Source organism: Myotis daubentonii, chromosome 18, assembly GCF_963259705.1.
Source record: "Myotis daubentonii chromosome 18, mMyoDau2.1, whole genome shotgun sequence".
Lineage (NCBI taxonomy): Eukaryota > Metazoa > Chordata > Mammalia > Chiroptera > Vespertilionidae > Myotis > Myotis daubentonii.
The window spans coordinates 13,317,974-13,333,336 of NC_081857.1; the positions used below are offsets into that span (position 1 = coordinate 13,317,974).

The following is a 15,363-nucleotide window of genomic DNA, read 5'->3' on the forward strand; positions in this document are numbered from 1 at the left end:
CCTTTAAACTTGAGCCAGGGTGTTCTTAAGTCAGACAGCCATGAATTATGTCCTCCTCGGCTATCCCAAATGGTCATTGTACACATTAGGAAAAATCACCCTTTTCTCTAGCCTCCTGTCTGCTGGGGGGGGGATGTTGTAATAATTATTATATAAAGCATACAGTGGCCCCAAGGTGAATGGCATCTGCTGGAACTGGCAGCATGTAGCCAGCCCAACCATAGTAGGGGCCAGGTCTGAAGTCTCCGTTTTCGGTGATCTCATAACACCTCCTGCTTATCTGCAAGTGTCTGTCTCTCACCCTAGATTCTAAGCTAGAGAGAGAAAGATAGAAATATCAGTGTTGAGAGAGAATCATTGATTAGCTGCCTCTGCAGGCCCCCTACTAGGGATTGAGCCCACAACCCAGGCATGTGCCCTGACCAGGAATTAAACCGTGACCTCCTGGTTCATAGGTCGATGCTCAACCACTGAGCCATACCGGCTGGGCAGCAGTGACCTCTCTTTAATGAGTTTCCCAAGTGAAGAAATCTCTCCAGAGCAAAGCAGAGTCTCTGGGAGTCCTTCCCAAATTATAGATCCAGGAAATAGCACCGTATAGTCCCTGAGTCTGTAATAGAATCTTTTCTTTCCCACTCGGTGGATGAAAGAGAGGGCACAATGGCATGTCAGATAGGTTCTGCCATCAACAGTTCATCAGGTGCCCATAATGACAATGGAAACTAATGACCTGCCACACCTTCCCCCATTCACACTTCAGTTTTGCCTCCAACAATGCTCTCTAGCCAGCCAGTACTAACTTTTATTTCCCCGTGTTTTCTACTCAGAGGAGCTTTTTCGGAAGTTTTCCTGGTGAAGCAAAGGGTGACTGGGAAGCTCTTCGCCCTGAAGTGCATCAAGAAGTCACCGGCATTCCGGGACAGCAGCCTCGAGAATGAGATCGCCGTGCTGAAAAAGTGAGTGGGTCTTAGGGTTGGCTGAGTACAACTGGGGGGTCACAACATTTCCTTCACAAATTACCTTCAAGAAGGTCTGGGGCTGGGTTGCTCCCAAAAGGCATCGCTCCCTTTGATTGAGCTAATGGGTCAGTTTGATTAACCAGCTAAGTTTAGCCAAAAATCTGTCTTGGCTGAATTTTTTCTCCCAGCCAATTGTCTAGTGAACCAACAGGTAGCAGAGCTGGTTTGTGCACACAGACCAAAGGTTAATTATCTCAACGGAATAAAAATCAATTGAAGGCCAACCCTAGGAAGAACTGACCAGTAAAGCAGCAGTGTAAAACTTGGAAATTAACCTCAATTTGTTCCAAATCTAATGTAGGGTTAATTCCCTAAGCATCATGATGGAGGCTACACTAATAAATCATAATGTTTACAAGCAGGACTATTGCCACAAACCCTTGTGGGATTCCTTTGGGGTGCAAAAAGTGTAGTAGGCATCAGGACCACAAGGATGAAGCCAACAAAATTCCTTACCCTCAGGAGCTCACATTTTCTGAGCAGAGACAGAGGGATCATAACAAACTCTATTCCCGTTAGATGTGACTCACACTAGCAGAAGGCAGAGTTTGAAGGAGACAGGGATTCATTTTGCCTGCATGTGTTTTTTTTGTGAGTAAGGACTATTAGGTACATTTTCAAAGAAGAGGAATCTTGAAGGATGAGTAGAATTTAATGGAGGCAGGAGGGGCAATGCAGAAAGGGAATTCAGACTGAGAATAACATAAGCTGTAATGTAGAATCATGGAGCTGCAAGGGGTGTTGGGGAAGAGTAAGTATTGGAAGCCCCTGAACTAGTTATTAAAGGACAGGAGATGAAACCAAATAGTCAAGTGGGACCCGATTATAAAGGGTCTTGGCTGTCATGAGAAAGACTGTTGACTTTATTCTGTGGGCAAAGAAAAGTCACCAAGTGATTTTAAGTAAGAAGTCACATAATCAGATTTCTATTTAGAAACCCTGTCTTAAGCATGGAATGGAGAATGCCAGCCTAGAGGATGGGAGATCAATTATACGACTTTCTCAAGCGAAGAGGATACAAGCAAAGTAGTGGCAGGATCATGTAATGGCCAGAATGCCAAGGTTAGGAGGCATTTCAGAGAGAGAAGTGATTGAGTTGGGGTTGACCGGTAAGAATATAAAAGAAAAAAGTATTAAAAATGACTCTGAGATTGAGTGATTAAGTGGACAGTTACATCATCCTTGGGATAGAAAGCAAAAAGGACGTCTAGGCTTGGAGGAAATAGAAAGAGATTGATTGGAGCACGATGAATATATGTATCCACTTATCTCTACATGAAGGTATCTGGTAGGATGTTAGAGTTATAGGTCTGGGCTTCAGGGAGATTAAAGCAGAGAGAGCCAGGCTGGTGTGGCTCAGTGGTTGAGTATTGACCCGTGAACCAGGAGGTTAGGGTTTGATTCTTGGTCACAGCCCATGCCTGGGTTGCAGGCTTGATCCCCAGGAGGAGGTGTGCAGGAGGCAGCCGATCAATGATTCTCTCTCATCATTGATGTTTCTCTCTCTTCCTCTCTCTGAAATCAATAAAAATATTTGTTTAAAGCAGAGAGGGACTCTAGACTCATTGAAAGCAAGGTGGTTTTTGATATTATTGTATTGTATCATCAGTCCCTAACAGCACAGATACATAAACAACCATAAATACTTGTTCAGTGAATGAATCATCAACAAATTGATGTTAGTTTTGTCAGCTTGTATGTATAATTGAATCCATCAGATCACCGCTGCAAGAAGTCTATATTTTTAGAAATGTCTAAAAGATGATAGGTATTATTAAGTACTAGAAGTCCAGTGCACAAAAATTGTGCACAGGTAGGATCCCTAGGCCAATTGGGGCCTCCCTTCATTCTGCGCCACCCCCTGGTGGTCAGCACAGGTCATAGAGAGCGATAGAACTCCCGGTCTCCTGGTCAAACTCATGTAGGGACACTTTGCATATTAGCCTTTTATATATATAGATGTGTTTACTATTCCCCAGGCACTGTGCTAAGCATTTGACATGCATTTTTTAATACTTATGTAACCCTATAAGACAGATCTTTGAAGATGAGGAAAGTGAGGCTAAGAAGAGTTGAATAAGCCAGTCAAAGTTACTCAATTAATAAATGCCTGAGCTAGATCTGAACTCTGACCCAACTGACTTAGAGTCTAAGTTCTTAATCCCTGTGTTGCACAACCATGAGTCATACTTCCTAGAAATGTTCTTCCTGGACAGCGATGCACTGAATTGCTGATTGGAAAGCCAAGCCTCTAGTCTAGATAATACGATTGTTCTGCTTGCTCCCACCTGTGAATAATCCCAGCAAAGGTCATCGGGGCAAGATTTCCCTACCTCAGCTCTATTGACATTTTCGACCAGATCATTCTTTGTTGTGTTAGGGCTGCCCTGTGCATTGGAGGATGTTTAGCAGCGTTTCTGCTTCTAACCACTGAATGCCTGCAACATCTCTCCCGTCACCAGTCATAATAATCATAAATGTCTTTAGCTATCGCCAGATGTCCTCTGAGGGACAAAACAGCCCCTGATTGAGAATCATTGGTCTAAGACATCCCATAGAAATGAACCCCCAAATGAGCATCTACCTTCTCACAATATCCTGGAACAAAAAGTTTGCAACACTTTCTCCACGGTTACCCATGAGGAGGCCTCGCTAACCTAAGTCCCTCCTGTTGTAGTAGCCTTTCTTCATGCAATGTTTCTGAAAGAGACCTGGATACCCATGTTGTAGACTAGCCTAGTGGTCAATGCTCCCTTACCCTTCCTCAGGTCTTTTTAACTTTCTCTTTTAATAAGTTAGAATAGATCCTTAAAGTAACAAATGAAATGAAATGTTTGTTCCCTAAAGGCAGGATGATCAATTATCCATTCAAAAATATCGATTGAGCACCACTCTGGGAATCTTTTTCCTGGGATTTCTTTGTGATGGCCTATGTGTTAGGAAGGCTTCATACGGACTCTCTTTTCCTAAATATTGTCATCAAACGTCTCCAACAGAAATAAGAGTCTCTAGTTGGGCTGGATCAGCATCCTTTGTCTAGATGACCTTAACTCATATGCCTTTCACCATGACCTTACTTTCCCCAGGATCAAGCATGAAAACATTGTGACCCTGGAAGACATCTATGAGAGCGCCACTCACTACTACCTGGTCATGCAGCTGTAAGTAAAGGTCACCTGATTTCCCCCCAGATGCCCATGGAACCTCAGAGGCCTGGAGGAGGCTGGTTGGTGGTGAGGGAAGGATGGTGATTAAATGTCAAGAATTAGCTCAAGAGGGTCTGGAATGCCAAGAGCCCTTTTAGGATCAGTATGCCTCTGGGTGTGGACCTGTTCTTTATGGATCCGGGGATAAAGCTAGGGTTGATTACTGAGTTGGTACATACCAGCACAGCCTTACTAGCTGTTAAAAATATTTCCTACCAGTCAGCAAGTAGCTGTGACCCTAACCTATCCATCCTCCCTCCTGGCCCAGTCCCTTCCCTCGACCTCCCCACAACACTACAATTGAAGGGGTAATGCCTGGCAAAGCTGGGGCCTCCAAAACCCTTCTCTGGCCCCATGGCTAGCGTCCATTTTGACCAGTCATGTTGAGCAAACTGGATATTAAATGTTTTAACATCACTCCAGGGTAAAATTACTATGGGAGTAGAAGCCACAGGTAGATAGATTTTAATTCAATATAAAGAAAGACTTGCTCGAAAGGGAGTCACCCAAAGTTATAAACAGGCTGTGACTGTGAGTGCGTTCATGTGTAGGACTGAAATGTTGCCTCATTAGGAAGGTCTCCCTATCACTGTCATATCCAAATAAGAGTTCTGCCTGAGGGTGGCTGCTGTAGGGTTGGTCAGTGCTCCCAAAGACTCAGTATTGAGCTCAGAGACATTCTACTTATAAAGTACACGCACACTCACACACACACACACTCATCACTGCAATTTCAGCATAACTGGATGCAATGTTTTTGGCTGACAGGCTAATTCCTCAGAAACTCTAATGAACTAACTCTGGCCTCAGCAGCCTATTAACCCCTGGGCTCACCTGAGGCCCAGTGAATAGCAATAGCAAGCAGTCAAGGGAGTACGGTTGGGGGAGGGCCCAGAGCATCGTAACAAGTGAGCAGGGACCATGTGGCACCTCAGTGAAGCCAGGATTATCACACAGTCATTCAGATGGCTAAGGAAGGCATGAGGGTGGGAAGATTCAGAAGTCACTGAAGAACCACCACGCCTCCCAGAGCACCAGCCCCAGGACCCAGGATACCCTGAGTCAGGAGTTCTTAGTTATGGACAAAGTAACTTTCTCTCATGGGCTTCCAGCTCCCATAACAGAGTCCAGAGCGTCAGGACAGAAGCAGAAGGAGTAGGATGTCGTGCATTTTTATTGGAGGAATTCTACATCTTTAGTATTGCACGGTCCTCATATGGATGCATAGCCACATCTTATGTCATGAGCAGTAGAAGGGGATTGGAGCCCCTGACTCGTGGTTGAAGTAGTCTGGGATATTTATCCCAGAGAAGGACTTAGAAAAGTATTCCAGTGCACATACCTGAAAAGATTCACGTGATAGGATGCTGTTTTTGTTCTGTGTGGCCCTCATGGACCCAATGGTGGCATTAATGTCTGCCGGTAGAAACTATAGGGTGTCGGTTCATCATAGAGCTAGAAATATTGAGGTGACAAAAGATGAGACCGTCTGTCTTAAAAGGTAGTGAGTTCTCTGCCACCGATGTGTCCAATACTCACTAGAAAACTTCTAGGCAAAAATAGTCTAGAGCAGGGGTGGGCAAACTTTTTGACTCGAGGGCCACAGTGGGTTCTTAAACTGGACCGGAGGGCCGGAACAAAAGCATGGATGGAGTGTTTGTGTGAACTAATATAAATTCAAAGTAAACATCATTACATAAAAGGGTACAGTCTTTTTTTTTTCAATAGTTTTATTCATTTCAAACGGGCTGAATCCGGCCCGCGGGCCGTAGTTTGCCCACGGCTGGTCTAGATGGTACTCAAGAGATGGGGGTCAGACTTGATCTTAAAACTCCCCTAAATCCTAAGATGCCATATACCATGTGAGCCTCAAACTACCCCTACAACTCCACCCCATACTTTCACCTTTAGGTGGCCCAATTTGACAAAATGAGGAAAGAATTCCCGACATAAGCACAGAATTCTCATTTGCACACCTTCTCTTTGCCTGATTTCAGTTTCACTTCTCTCTTTCATCATTTCTTCTTCCCTGTGTCCTAGGCCTGAAGAGAAGGCAGATAAGAAATAATTCCCAGAAAGGAATTATTGGCTTCTTGGGAAGGATGTTTCCAGGGAGAGGTTAATGGTTGGCCCAAAGAAATGACTCCCTAGCGATATCATTCCAGGCACCTGAAGGAGGCATTCTGAGACTGGAGTGGCAGGTCCTCCTTGCACAGCCAGGGGTACCTGTCTGTTTCGCCACAGCTGTGTCCCCATGACTACAGAGCAAACCCATTCAGATGACCTGAAATAAGAGCTGGATTCCTGCCTTTGCCCTGTGCCCACAGTGTTTCCGGTGGGGAGCTCTTTGACCGGATCCTGGAGCGGGGTGTATACACAGAGAAGGATGCCAGCCTGGTGATCCAGCAGGTCTTATCAGCCGTGAAATACCTCCACGAGAATGGCATCGTCCACAGAGACTTAAAGGTGCCAGGGCGGGCCCTCGTTTGGGGGGGGTGGGGGGTGGGAAGGAGGAGAGACAGAGAAATGATCCTTTAGGAAGGTGCCAGGGTCATGGGCAGTCTGAGCTCTGTAAAATGGAGAGGGCTGGACTGGCTCACTCCTAAGGCCCTTTCTGCCCTTAGATTGAACAAATCTTGGATGAATGAGCAATCATTGTCAATTTGTACCTCAGCCTTTTCTGCACCTTTCACCAGTCCTTACCTTATTTGGCTACCGAGATAATCCACAGTTTCTGGGACCCAGCCACGGTCGTACTCAAATGTAACAAATACTTACTGAGGGTCAACATTGCACCAGGCATGTGCCAAACTTTTGGAGAGGTCAGAGATAGTTAGCCAAAGGTTAATTCCTTCAAAAAAACAGTCAGGGTACTCGGGAATGAGGGGAGAGAGGGATTCGTACCTAGAAGGCTGTAAAGCTAAGCAGAGTCAAGGCCATAAGCAAAATACAAAATGATGGGGTACAGGAGTTGAGGGTGCGGGTAGGAGGCAGGAAAGAATGGGGGAGAAATGAGTCTGGCCTTGAAGGCAGGGGCCCCGGGTGCAGCTTCCTAAGAAATTATATACCAGGGAGGAGAAGAGATGTGTGTTTCAGATTATGACATCCTGTACTACATGCCATTTCTCCTCACCCACAGCCTGAAAACCTGCTGTACCTCACCCCTGAAGAGAATTCTAAGATCATGATCACAGACTTTGGTCTGTCCAAGATGGAACAGAGTGGTGTCATGTCCACTGCCTGTGGGACCCCAGGCTATGTTGGTGAGTCTGGGAACAGGAGGGAGGATGACCAATTGGCTACATTTGACCACATAGATGTGACTCACTGAGAGGGACGTGAGTCGCAGTTGTGAGGAGTCAGGGTTCAATTTCAGGGATGATCCAAGTAGAACAATCACTTATGAGGTTCAGGGCCAGCCAATCCATTGATCTCTAAACTACCCCTGCTGCCCCCAAGCCTACACAGCCTACCCCAACTTCTGCCTTTGTCTTTCAGGCTATACAAGGGAGAGAGACACAGTCACAAACTCAGAAACATTTAGACAGCGAAGGGCTGTCCACTAGCCGCCTTTCTTTTCTCCCACTTGAAAGGAAACCACAGCCTCCCAGTTGTTGGTATCCTGGGGGCATAGTGCTGAGTTTGTATCTAAGGAACTCCCAAATCACGCCCTAGGAAACTGGCAGAAGTGGGGCCTCCTCCCTAAGCAGGAGGCTTCCAGAGCTCCCCAAAAAGTAACAGCAGGCAAGATACCAGGTGAGAGCAATCCTGAGATTCCTGGGGGAGAAAGTCCAGACTCAGAGCAGCCACTCCTGCCCCTTCCCTCTGAGCCGGTCCTCAACTGCTTGGGGTTAGGAAGTGGGAAGTACAACCCTGACTCAACGGAGAGAATGGGCACTCACCCTAAAAGAGAGGTTGGTACTTACCATTAGGTATTTAGTCCCACTGGGCACAAAGCCCTGGTGTCTGTGATCAATACAGACGACAGATAAATGCCCCAGAGCTCCCAATCAGTGGAAGACATGGCTCATTCCCCGTGGAGCTCACGGTCCGATCAAGCAGACTAAGCCCAGACCTCAGAAGGCACCACAGACTGATGGGACAGGTACAGCCGGCCCTCGGGGAGCTCCTCACTTGACAGAGGAGACTCAGTCTCTACCTTCATGGAGATCCTGATCTAGTCAGAGTGAGACAGTCCCTAACATGCAGGTTTTTCCATAGCCCCTGCCCTGGGGATCCCCAATCTGAGTGGGGAGACACAGGACCTGCCTTCAGAAAGCACTCAGTCCAATGGGTGACACATAGCCCTGAGATCTTCAGCCTGAACAGAGTCATAGGCCCTGTCCTGGGGACCTCCTAGTTGATGGAAGAAGATTAGTCTGATGGGAAAGACACAGTCCCTGCCCTAGGGGAGTTTGCAGCCGCTATAAATCCTCTTCTCTAAGCCTCTTCCTGACCTTCAGCCCCCAACCCACAGCCCTCTCGTCGTGCCCCAGCCTTGACTCTGCCTTTGGTTTGCAGCTCCGGAAGTGTTGGCCCAGAAACCCTACAGCAAAGCTGTGGATTGCTGGTCCATTGGCGTCATCACTTACATATTGTGAGTAGAAGCTGTCATTGGCTCAGTTCCTGGGAATTCTCAGATCCTGCTCACCCCCTCTTCTCCTGTCCTCTGTCTCAGCTCCTCAAGTAGCATCCACCTCCAAAGCATGTGCATATACATGTGCACACACACACAAGCACACACATACACAGAAATATACATATGCACATACATACTTGTGCACACAGCTCCACCTGCCCTGGTGTCTACCAGGTAATAAAAACAGCTCAATAGGAACGCACTGTTCAGCCACCTGGTAGTCCGTCTTCCTGCCCCCTTTACTGCATGTGCTGAGTCCTGCTCTGTGGAATGAGCAGTGAAAAGGGGAGAGGCCAAACGAAGCTCAGAAGCCACGTGGGCACAATGTTCACATCTAAGATTTTCCTCCTGGTGATGTCAGCCCAAGGCCAAGCGGTGGCCTGGATGAACCTGGTCATTGCTCCTCCCCACACATTCCCAGCCTCTCCTTTCCAAACCTGCTCGCCACCCCTCCCGCTCCAGCCCTCCTCACTTGTAGTGAACTTTGCTCTTAGAAAAATAACCTACTGTTTGTTAGTTATTTACCACTTAATGTGGATTCAGTTCTCTATTTCCTTGGCTTATGATGAATAATGACTCTCATTCATTCACTCAACAAATATTCACTGTCTGCCTGCCCTGTGCCAATCACTGGTTTAGGTACTAAATACTAATAAAAAACAAAACAGCCTTTAAAATCCCTCATGAAGCTTACACTCAAGGATGAACATTCTACCATCCTTCTTAAAGATATTTTATATCGCCCTAGCCGGTTTGGCTCAGTGGATAGAGAGTCAGCCTGTGCACCGAAGGGTCCTGGGTTCAATTCCAGTCAAGGACACATACCTTGGTTGCAGGCTCCTCCCAGGCCTGGGCCTTGGCCATGGCTCATGCAGGAGGCAACCAATTGATGTGTTTCTCTCACATCAATGTGTCTCTCTGTCTTCCCCTGTCTCTTCCACTCTCTCTAAGAATCAATGCAAAAATATCCTCGGGTGAGGATTTTTAAAAAATGGAGGGGAAAAAAAAGAAAGATATTTTATATCATCTGTGAGTCAGGGGAGGTACAGAGAGAGGTGGCAAGGGTTTGAGGGAAGAATGTCCAAAGGGGCCTTCCAGGCTGCCTGTTCCAAGCTTTGGCTGCTGCAAAAACACTTGATGGGACCTGCACCATTCCTGAGTCAGAGGCAGACCCCCGTCCTGGTCACACTGCTGGGGGGACCCTTGTTGCCTGCCTGTGTGCCGGTGGGAGGCTGGCCTGCGGGGAGAGGCAGCAGCGTGGCCCTCCTGTTCCACTGCAGGTTGTGTGGGTATCCTCCTTTCTACGAAGAAACTGAGTCTAAGCTTTTTGAGAAGATCAAAGAAGGCTACTATGAGTTTGAGTCTCCATTCTGGGATGACATTTCTGAGTCAGGTAAGGCCGGTGGGTGTGAATGACAAGATAACAGGCCCAAGGCAGAGGCTTCTGAGAGAAAAGAACTTAACAGAGGATGACAGCGAGCTCTTGAAAGTCCCTGGGGAATCTTACGGAAAACAGGCTGCCAGGGAGGGTGGAGAAATCTTTATCTGGTTCAAAAGCCAAATATATTCTGCGCATCTAAGGTTCATGCTTTCGCTTTCCCCGGAGACAGAACCACAGTCGGCCTGGGAAAAGCAGGGAGGTAGTCCATGTGAGGGGGCAGGAGGCACAGCCAGGAGAGTCTTCCAGCAGGACTGGCAAAACCAAGGCCAAGTTTTGCCTTTTACACACCGAGACCAAGGCCGTGCCATGTCCCTGTGTGTGAAAGGCTGTCATTGCATGTTGTTGGACCCATTACGTAGAGATCAGAGCTGGGAAAAGCCAGCGCTCACATGCGTGCCCACGTGTGGGTGCGGGCCCCTGAATGGTGTAAACACACACGCTGGGGCCTCGTGATGAGAGGCAGACGTGCACTGCTACGTGGGTGAGGCTGAGGAGAGCCTCTCTTTGGTGCTTTTTGGTGGGTTGTTGTTAGGTGGTTTGGAATTTTTTTTTTTTTAAATCTCTTTTTAAGACTCTTAAAATTGCCTCTTTGGAAGATTAGCTAAAAGATGCATTCACTGCCACCCACCAGCCGGAAGTGAATTTCCATCAGTCATGAAACCTGCTCCTTAGCCGCTGTGTCTTTGATTGCTCCTCTTAGCCAAGGACTTCATTTGCCACTTGCTGGAGAAAGACCCGAGTGAGCGGTACACCTGTGAGAAGGCCCTGAGGCACCCCTGGTGAGTGAGGACTGGGGTGGGCTCAATCTCTAACCCGTGGCTCCCCAGATTCCACGCTGACCGGTCCACATGGAGTGTGTCCCTGGAGTCTGCTTGCCCTGAGCTGTCCACTGTTGTGGCATCCGGGGAGCACAGGCGTGTTCATCGGGTCCAGCCAGAGACGCACACAGCATTTCATTAAGTGGGCTCAGACCCCAGGGTGGCGGCTGGGCCATCTAGTCAAGTGCTGAGGGCAGCAGCTAGGCTCTGTGTCAGCACTGGAGGGCAACACTCAGCCCTAGTTACCCAAGAGGCAGCTCTGTCTATCCCTCGGAGCATCATTGAACTCTACTCTGCGGTCAAAACCTGTTCCATATGAGGTGATCTGAGAACGATCACAGTTCATGAAGGAGGTCAATAACGTCTTGGAACACCTCCTTTTCTTCTTGCTACACCCCTGCTCAAGAATTTACAACAGCTCCCTGTTTCCTACCGCAGCAATCCCAGAATCCTTTGTCTTTCCAGGTTTTCCCTAATCTGGCCTGACCTCCCACTTTACTTCCCGGGATTCCCAACACGCCTTCTCTGTTCCGGAAAGGCCTATGAGCTATACTTCTGCCCCTGCCTTCCCCAGCCCCATATACCAAGCTCTTTCTGAATTGCACCTTGGGTTATACCAGTGGTCGGCAAACTGCGGCTCGCGAGCCACATGCGGCTTTTTGGCCCCTTGAGTGTGGCTCTTCTACAAAATACCGACTTCTGCGCATGGGCCACGAAGTTTCAATCGCACTGTACATGCACGCCCGCATGTAGTATTTTGTGGAAGAGCCACACTCAAGGGGCCAAAGAGCCACATGTGGCTCGCGAGCCGCAGTTTGCCGACGACTGGACCATTTTCCCCACCTGGAAGGTGCTGCCTCTGGCCTTGCATGTAGCACCCTTCAGGATCCAGAGTGGTCTCAGCCCTTCCCTGAAGCCATGGTTCCTCGGTCCCTGGTGTGAAGCGAGCCCCCAGGGATCAGGACCACATCTGTTCCTTCGCTGGGTTTCTTAGTACCCAGCAAGGACTGTGCACATGGCAAGTGTCTGAGGAACACTGAGAGATGCATGAATAGAGGCTGAGGGCACAGGAAAAGGGCCGCCTATATTGGGTGGCCTCACTGGGGAAGGTTTCCAGCAGGGAGTGGGTTCTGAGCAAACTTTTGAGCTAATGGATGGTGACAACCCAAGTGCCTCTGATCCAGGGGTCAGTAAACATTTTATATAAAAAGCCAGATAGCGAATAGTTTAGGCTTTGCTGGCCATGCCACCTCTGTGGCAGCTCGTCAATCTGCTTTAATAGCACGGAAGCAGCCATAGCCCATCCCTGAATGAAGGGACATGTCCATGTCCCAGTAAGACTTTTTTTACAAAAGCGGCAATAGGTAGATTTGACCTACACACTCGAGTTTGCTGATCCTACTCCACCTAAAGCAAGTTTTGGTTTTGCCAAACCACAGACCCCTGCAGACTTTCCCAGGGAACAGAGGAGCTCAGATTCCAGCCTTCCCTGCTGTGGGCCACCCTCTCCTTGGGCTCCTCTTGGTTTAACCTGGACCTACATGCACAGTCTCCTGGCTGAGTTCCCTTAGGCGTCCACTATCCAGGTATCCCCTCTGCATCCACAGGATTAACGGGAACACAGCCCTCCACCGGGACATCTATCCATCAGTCAGCCTTCAGATCCAGAAGAACTTTGCCAAGAGCAAGTGGAGGGTAAGCGGTCCTCCCAGGAGGCCGCAGGCTGCTCTGGGCCCCTGGAGGCTGGGCTGGGGCAGGGCTAGTGGAGGGCTTTCCTTGAGGGTTCCCAGCAGATACTGGCACTCCCTGGACCCTCTCTGAACTGAGAAGTGGGCATTTTGGTTTCAAGAGGCCACAGGGCAGAGGGAAAGTGAGCCCTGCGGCCCTCCGAGACGGGAGATGGCCAAGGCCAGTCTTGTCTCCTTAGCAAGCCTTCAACGCCGCCACCGTGGTGCACCACATGAGGAAGCTGCACATGAACCTGCACAGTCCCGGCGTCCGCCCCGAGATGGAGAACAGGCCTCCCGTCACGAAAGCCTCAGAAGCTTCGAGACCCAGCTCCCCTGAGATCACCATTATTGACGCCCCCGCCCTGGACCAGAGCGTGGCCCTCCCGGCCCTGACCCGGCTGCCCTGCCAGCATAGCCTCCGGCCCACAGCTCCCGGTGGCAGGTCCCTCAACTGCCTGATCAACGGCTCCCTCCGCATCAGCAGCAGCCTGGTGCCCATGCAGCACGGGCCCCTGGCGGTGGGGCCCTGTGGCTGCTGCGCCAGCTGCTTGAGCATCGGGAGCAAAGGGAAGTCCTCCTACTGCTCTGAGCCCTCACTCTTCAAAAAGGCCAACAAAAAGTACGTGTTTTATTTTTTTTTAAATATGGTTTTATTGGTGCGTAGAGAGAGAGGAAGGGAGAGGGATAGAGAGATAGAAACATCGATGAGAGAGAAACATCATTGATCGGCTGCCTCCTGCACGCCCTCTACTGGGGGTTGAGCCTGCAAACCGGACATGTGCCCTTGCAGGGTATCGAACCAGTGACCTCTTGGTTCCTGGGTCAATGCTCAACCACTGAGCCACACCAGCCAGGCAAAAAGTATGTATTTTCACCCAAAGACAGAGGTCTTGCCCTACTCAGCCTGGGTCTGAAAGAATTCAGGCAACGAGCTAAAATAAATTGACGAAAGGATCTCTCCCACTCAAGGCAGCTCCGTAGGGTGGGAAGAGATCTCAAGGGAAATGCTGTCCTTCCCACCCACTAGCTGTGTGGCCATTAACAAATCAATGTCTCAGCCTCTATTTTGCTCATCTGTAAAATGGGTTCATTGAATTATATTTACCTGCTCAGCCTGCCTCACAGAGGCACTATAAAAGTTTGGTGAAGCAACAGGAATTATAAATGCCTGCAGAAACCTGGGTGTATGTGAATGAATGAGCATTACATTCCTTGAGTTTCTAGGGCCTCAGTGTTTTGGGGGGAGAAAGGGGGCTTGCTTGTCATTTGTCTTTTCTGCAAGTGCTTGTACTTTCTGAACCGCCGAGAGCAAGCATGTCAAACTCAAAGGCTAACACAGGCCAAATAAAGGAGGCATGCGGGCCAGGAGTTTGAAATGCTTGGCCTAAGGAAGGGCTGAGTGGATGCCACAGGCACTGAAAACTATCTGGGCTCTTCTTCCCGCATCAATGACATCATAGCCTGCTGCCCCACTTCCTCTCCAGGAACTTCAAGTCCGAGGTCCTGGTGCCAGTCAAAGCCAGCGGCAGCTCCCACTGCCGGGCGGGGCAGACTGGAGTCTGTCACATTATGTGATCCCTGTGTCACTGCAGCTTTCAGGTGAGGGGACTAGAGGCAGGAGGGCTGGGCGGGGAGCCTGGTGGGGGAGCTTCTATCCCAGGAGGAAAGCCCCATCCCAGAGTCTGAATAATGGGGTCTGAGGGGTGCCAGCAGGGCACCCCCACTCCACCCTGCACCCTTTCCTCTGCAGGAGAGATGGCCAACTCTTCTCTGCCCTTCCGAACCTGGGTCTACTCTGCAGCAGGAGGAGGGGAGCAAGCGGGGCAAGGCGTGGCAGGAGCAATTTCCGGTCAGAAGCAGCCAACTGCTTCCGCCTGGGGCAGCCCCTCACCGCAGGCCCAGGCGTGAGCCTCCGGGCGACAAGGCCTCTGAAGCTGTGGGCAGGAGGAACGGCACCCGCCGGCTTCCAGGCCACCCTGGCCTGCTGCTCTGTGCCCCGCTCCCCACGTGCCGTGGCTCTGTGCAGTGTGCGTAGGTAGCTCTTGCCCAGGTCTGTGTTGTCTGTCTTGAAAAGCTTAACAGGCTGGCCAGGCTGTGTCACCCTCAGAGCAAAGCCATAAGGAGCATCTACCCAGACTCCCCACTCAGCACTCACTCGCTCCTGCCTCTCAGGCCTCCATCCCTGTGGCCAGAATGGGCTCACCAGTGTAGTCGCCTGCCCATCCCATCCGCATGAATGACGGGCAGCTGGGTGGTCTGCCTGTGTGCTCTCCAGGGAATTTCTAACTCCAGGATTGGCTCCTCACTGTGCCAAGACCCCCAGCCTACCCCAGCCCACTTCTGAGCCACCTCCCTCCCCACCCCAGTCCAAAGGCAATGCCACACCCTCCAAGATGATACAGGAAGAAAACCATGACTAAGTACTGTAAGGAGCAATATCCTGGCCAGATGCCCTCCGCACACACACCCAATTAAGTAAAAACTGGAAGTTGACTGTTTTCATTGCAGCC

The 15,363-nt window shown here is 49.5% G+C and overlaps 1 protein-coding gene across 1 annotated transcript in view; it reads left to right on the plus strand.

Moving 5' to 3' along the window:
- CAMK1G (calcium/calmodulin dependent protein kinase IG) overlaps positions 1-14,823 on the plus strand; it is a 29,423-nt gene extending 14,600 nt beyond the window's left edge. Inside the window, exons 3-13 of the mRNA XM_059673767.1 lie at positions 828-956; positions 4,106-4,180; positions 6,553-6,691; positions 7,365-7,488; positions 8,747-8,822; positions 10,145-10,257; positions 11,006-11,084; positions 12,731-12,818; positions 13,051-13,472; positions 14,338-14,452; positions 14,604-14,823. Coding sequence (XP_059529750.1) covers positions 828-956; positions 4,106-4,180; positions 6,553-6,691; positions 7,365-7,488; positions 8,747-8,822; positions 10,145-10,257; positions 11,006-11,084; positions 12,731-12,818; positions 13,051-13,472; positions 14,338-14,428 — 1,336 coding nt within the window. The 3' untranslated portion in view covers positions 14,429-14,452; positions 14,604-14,823. The remainder of the gene's footprint in view (positions 1-827; positions 957-4,105; positions 4,181-6,552; positions 6,692-7,364; positions 7,489-8,746; positions 8,823-10,144; positions 10,258-11,005; positions 11,085-12,730; positions 12,819-13,050; positions 13,473-14,337; positions 14,453-14,603) is intronic.
- Positions 14,824-15,363: the final 540 nt, after the last annotated feature.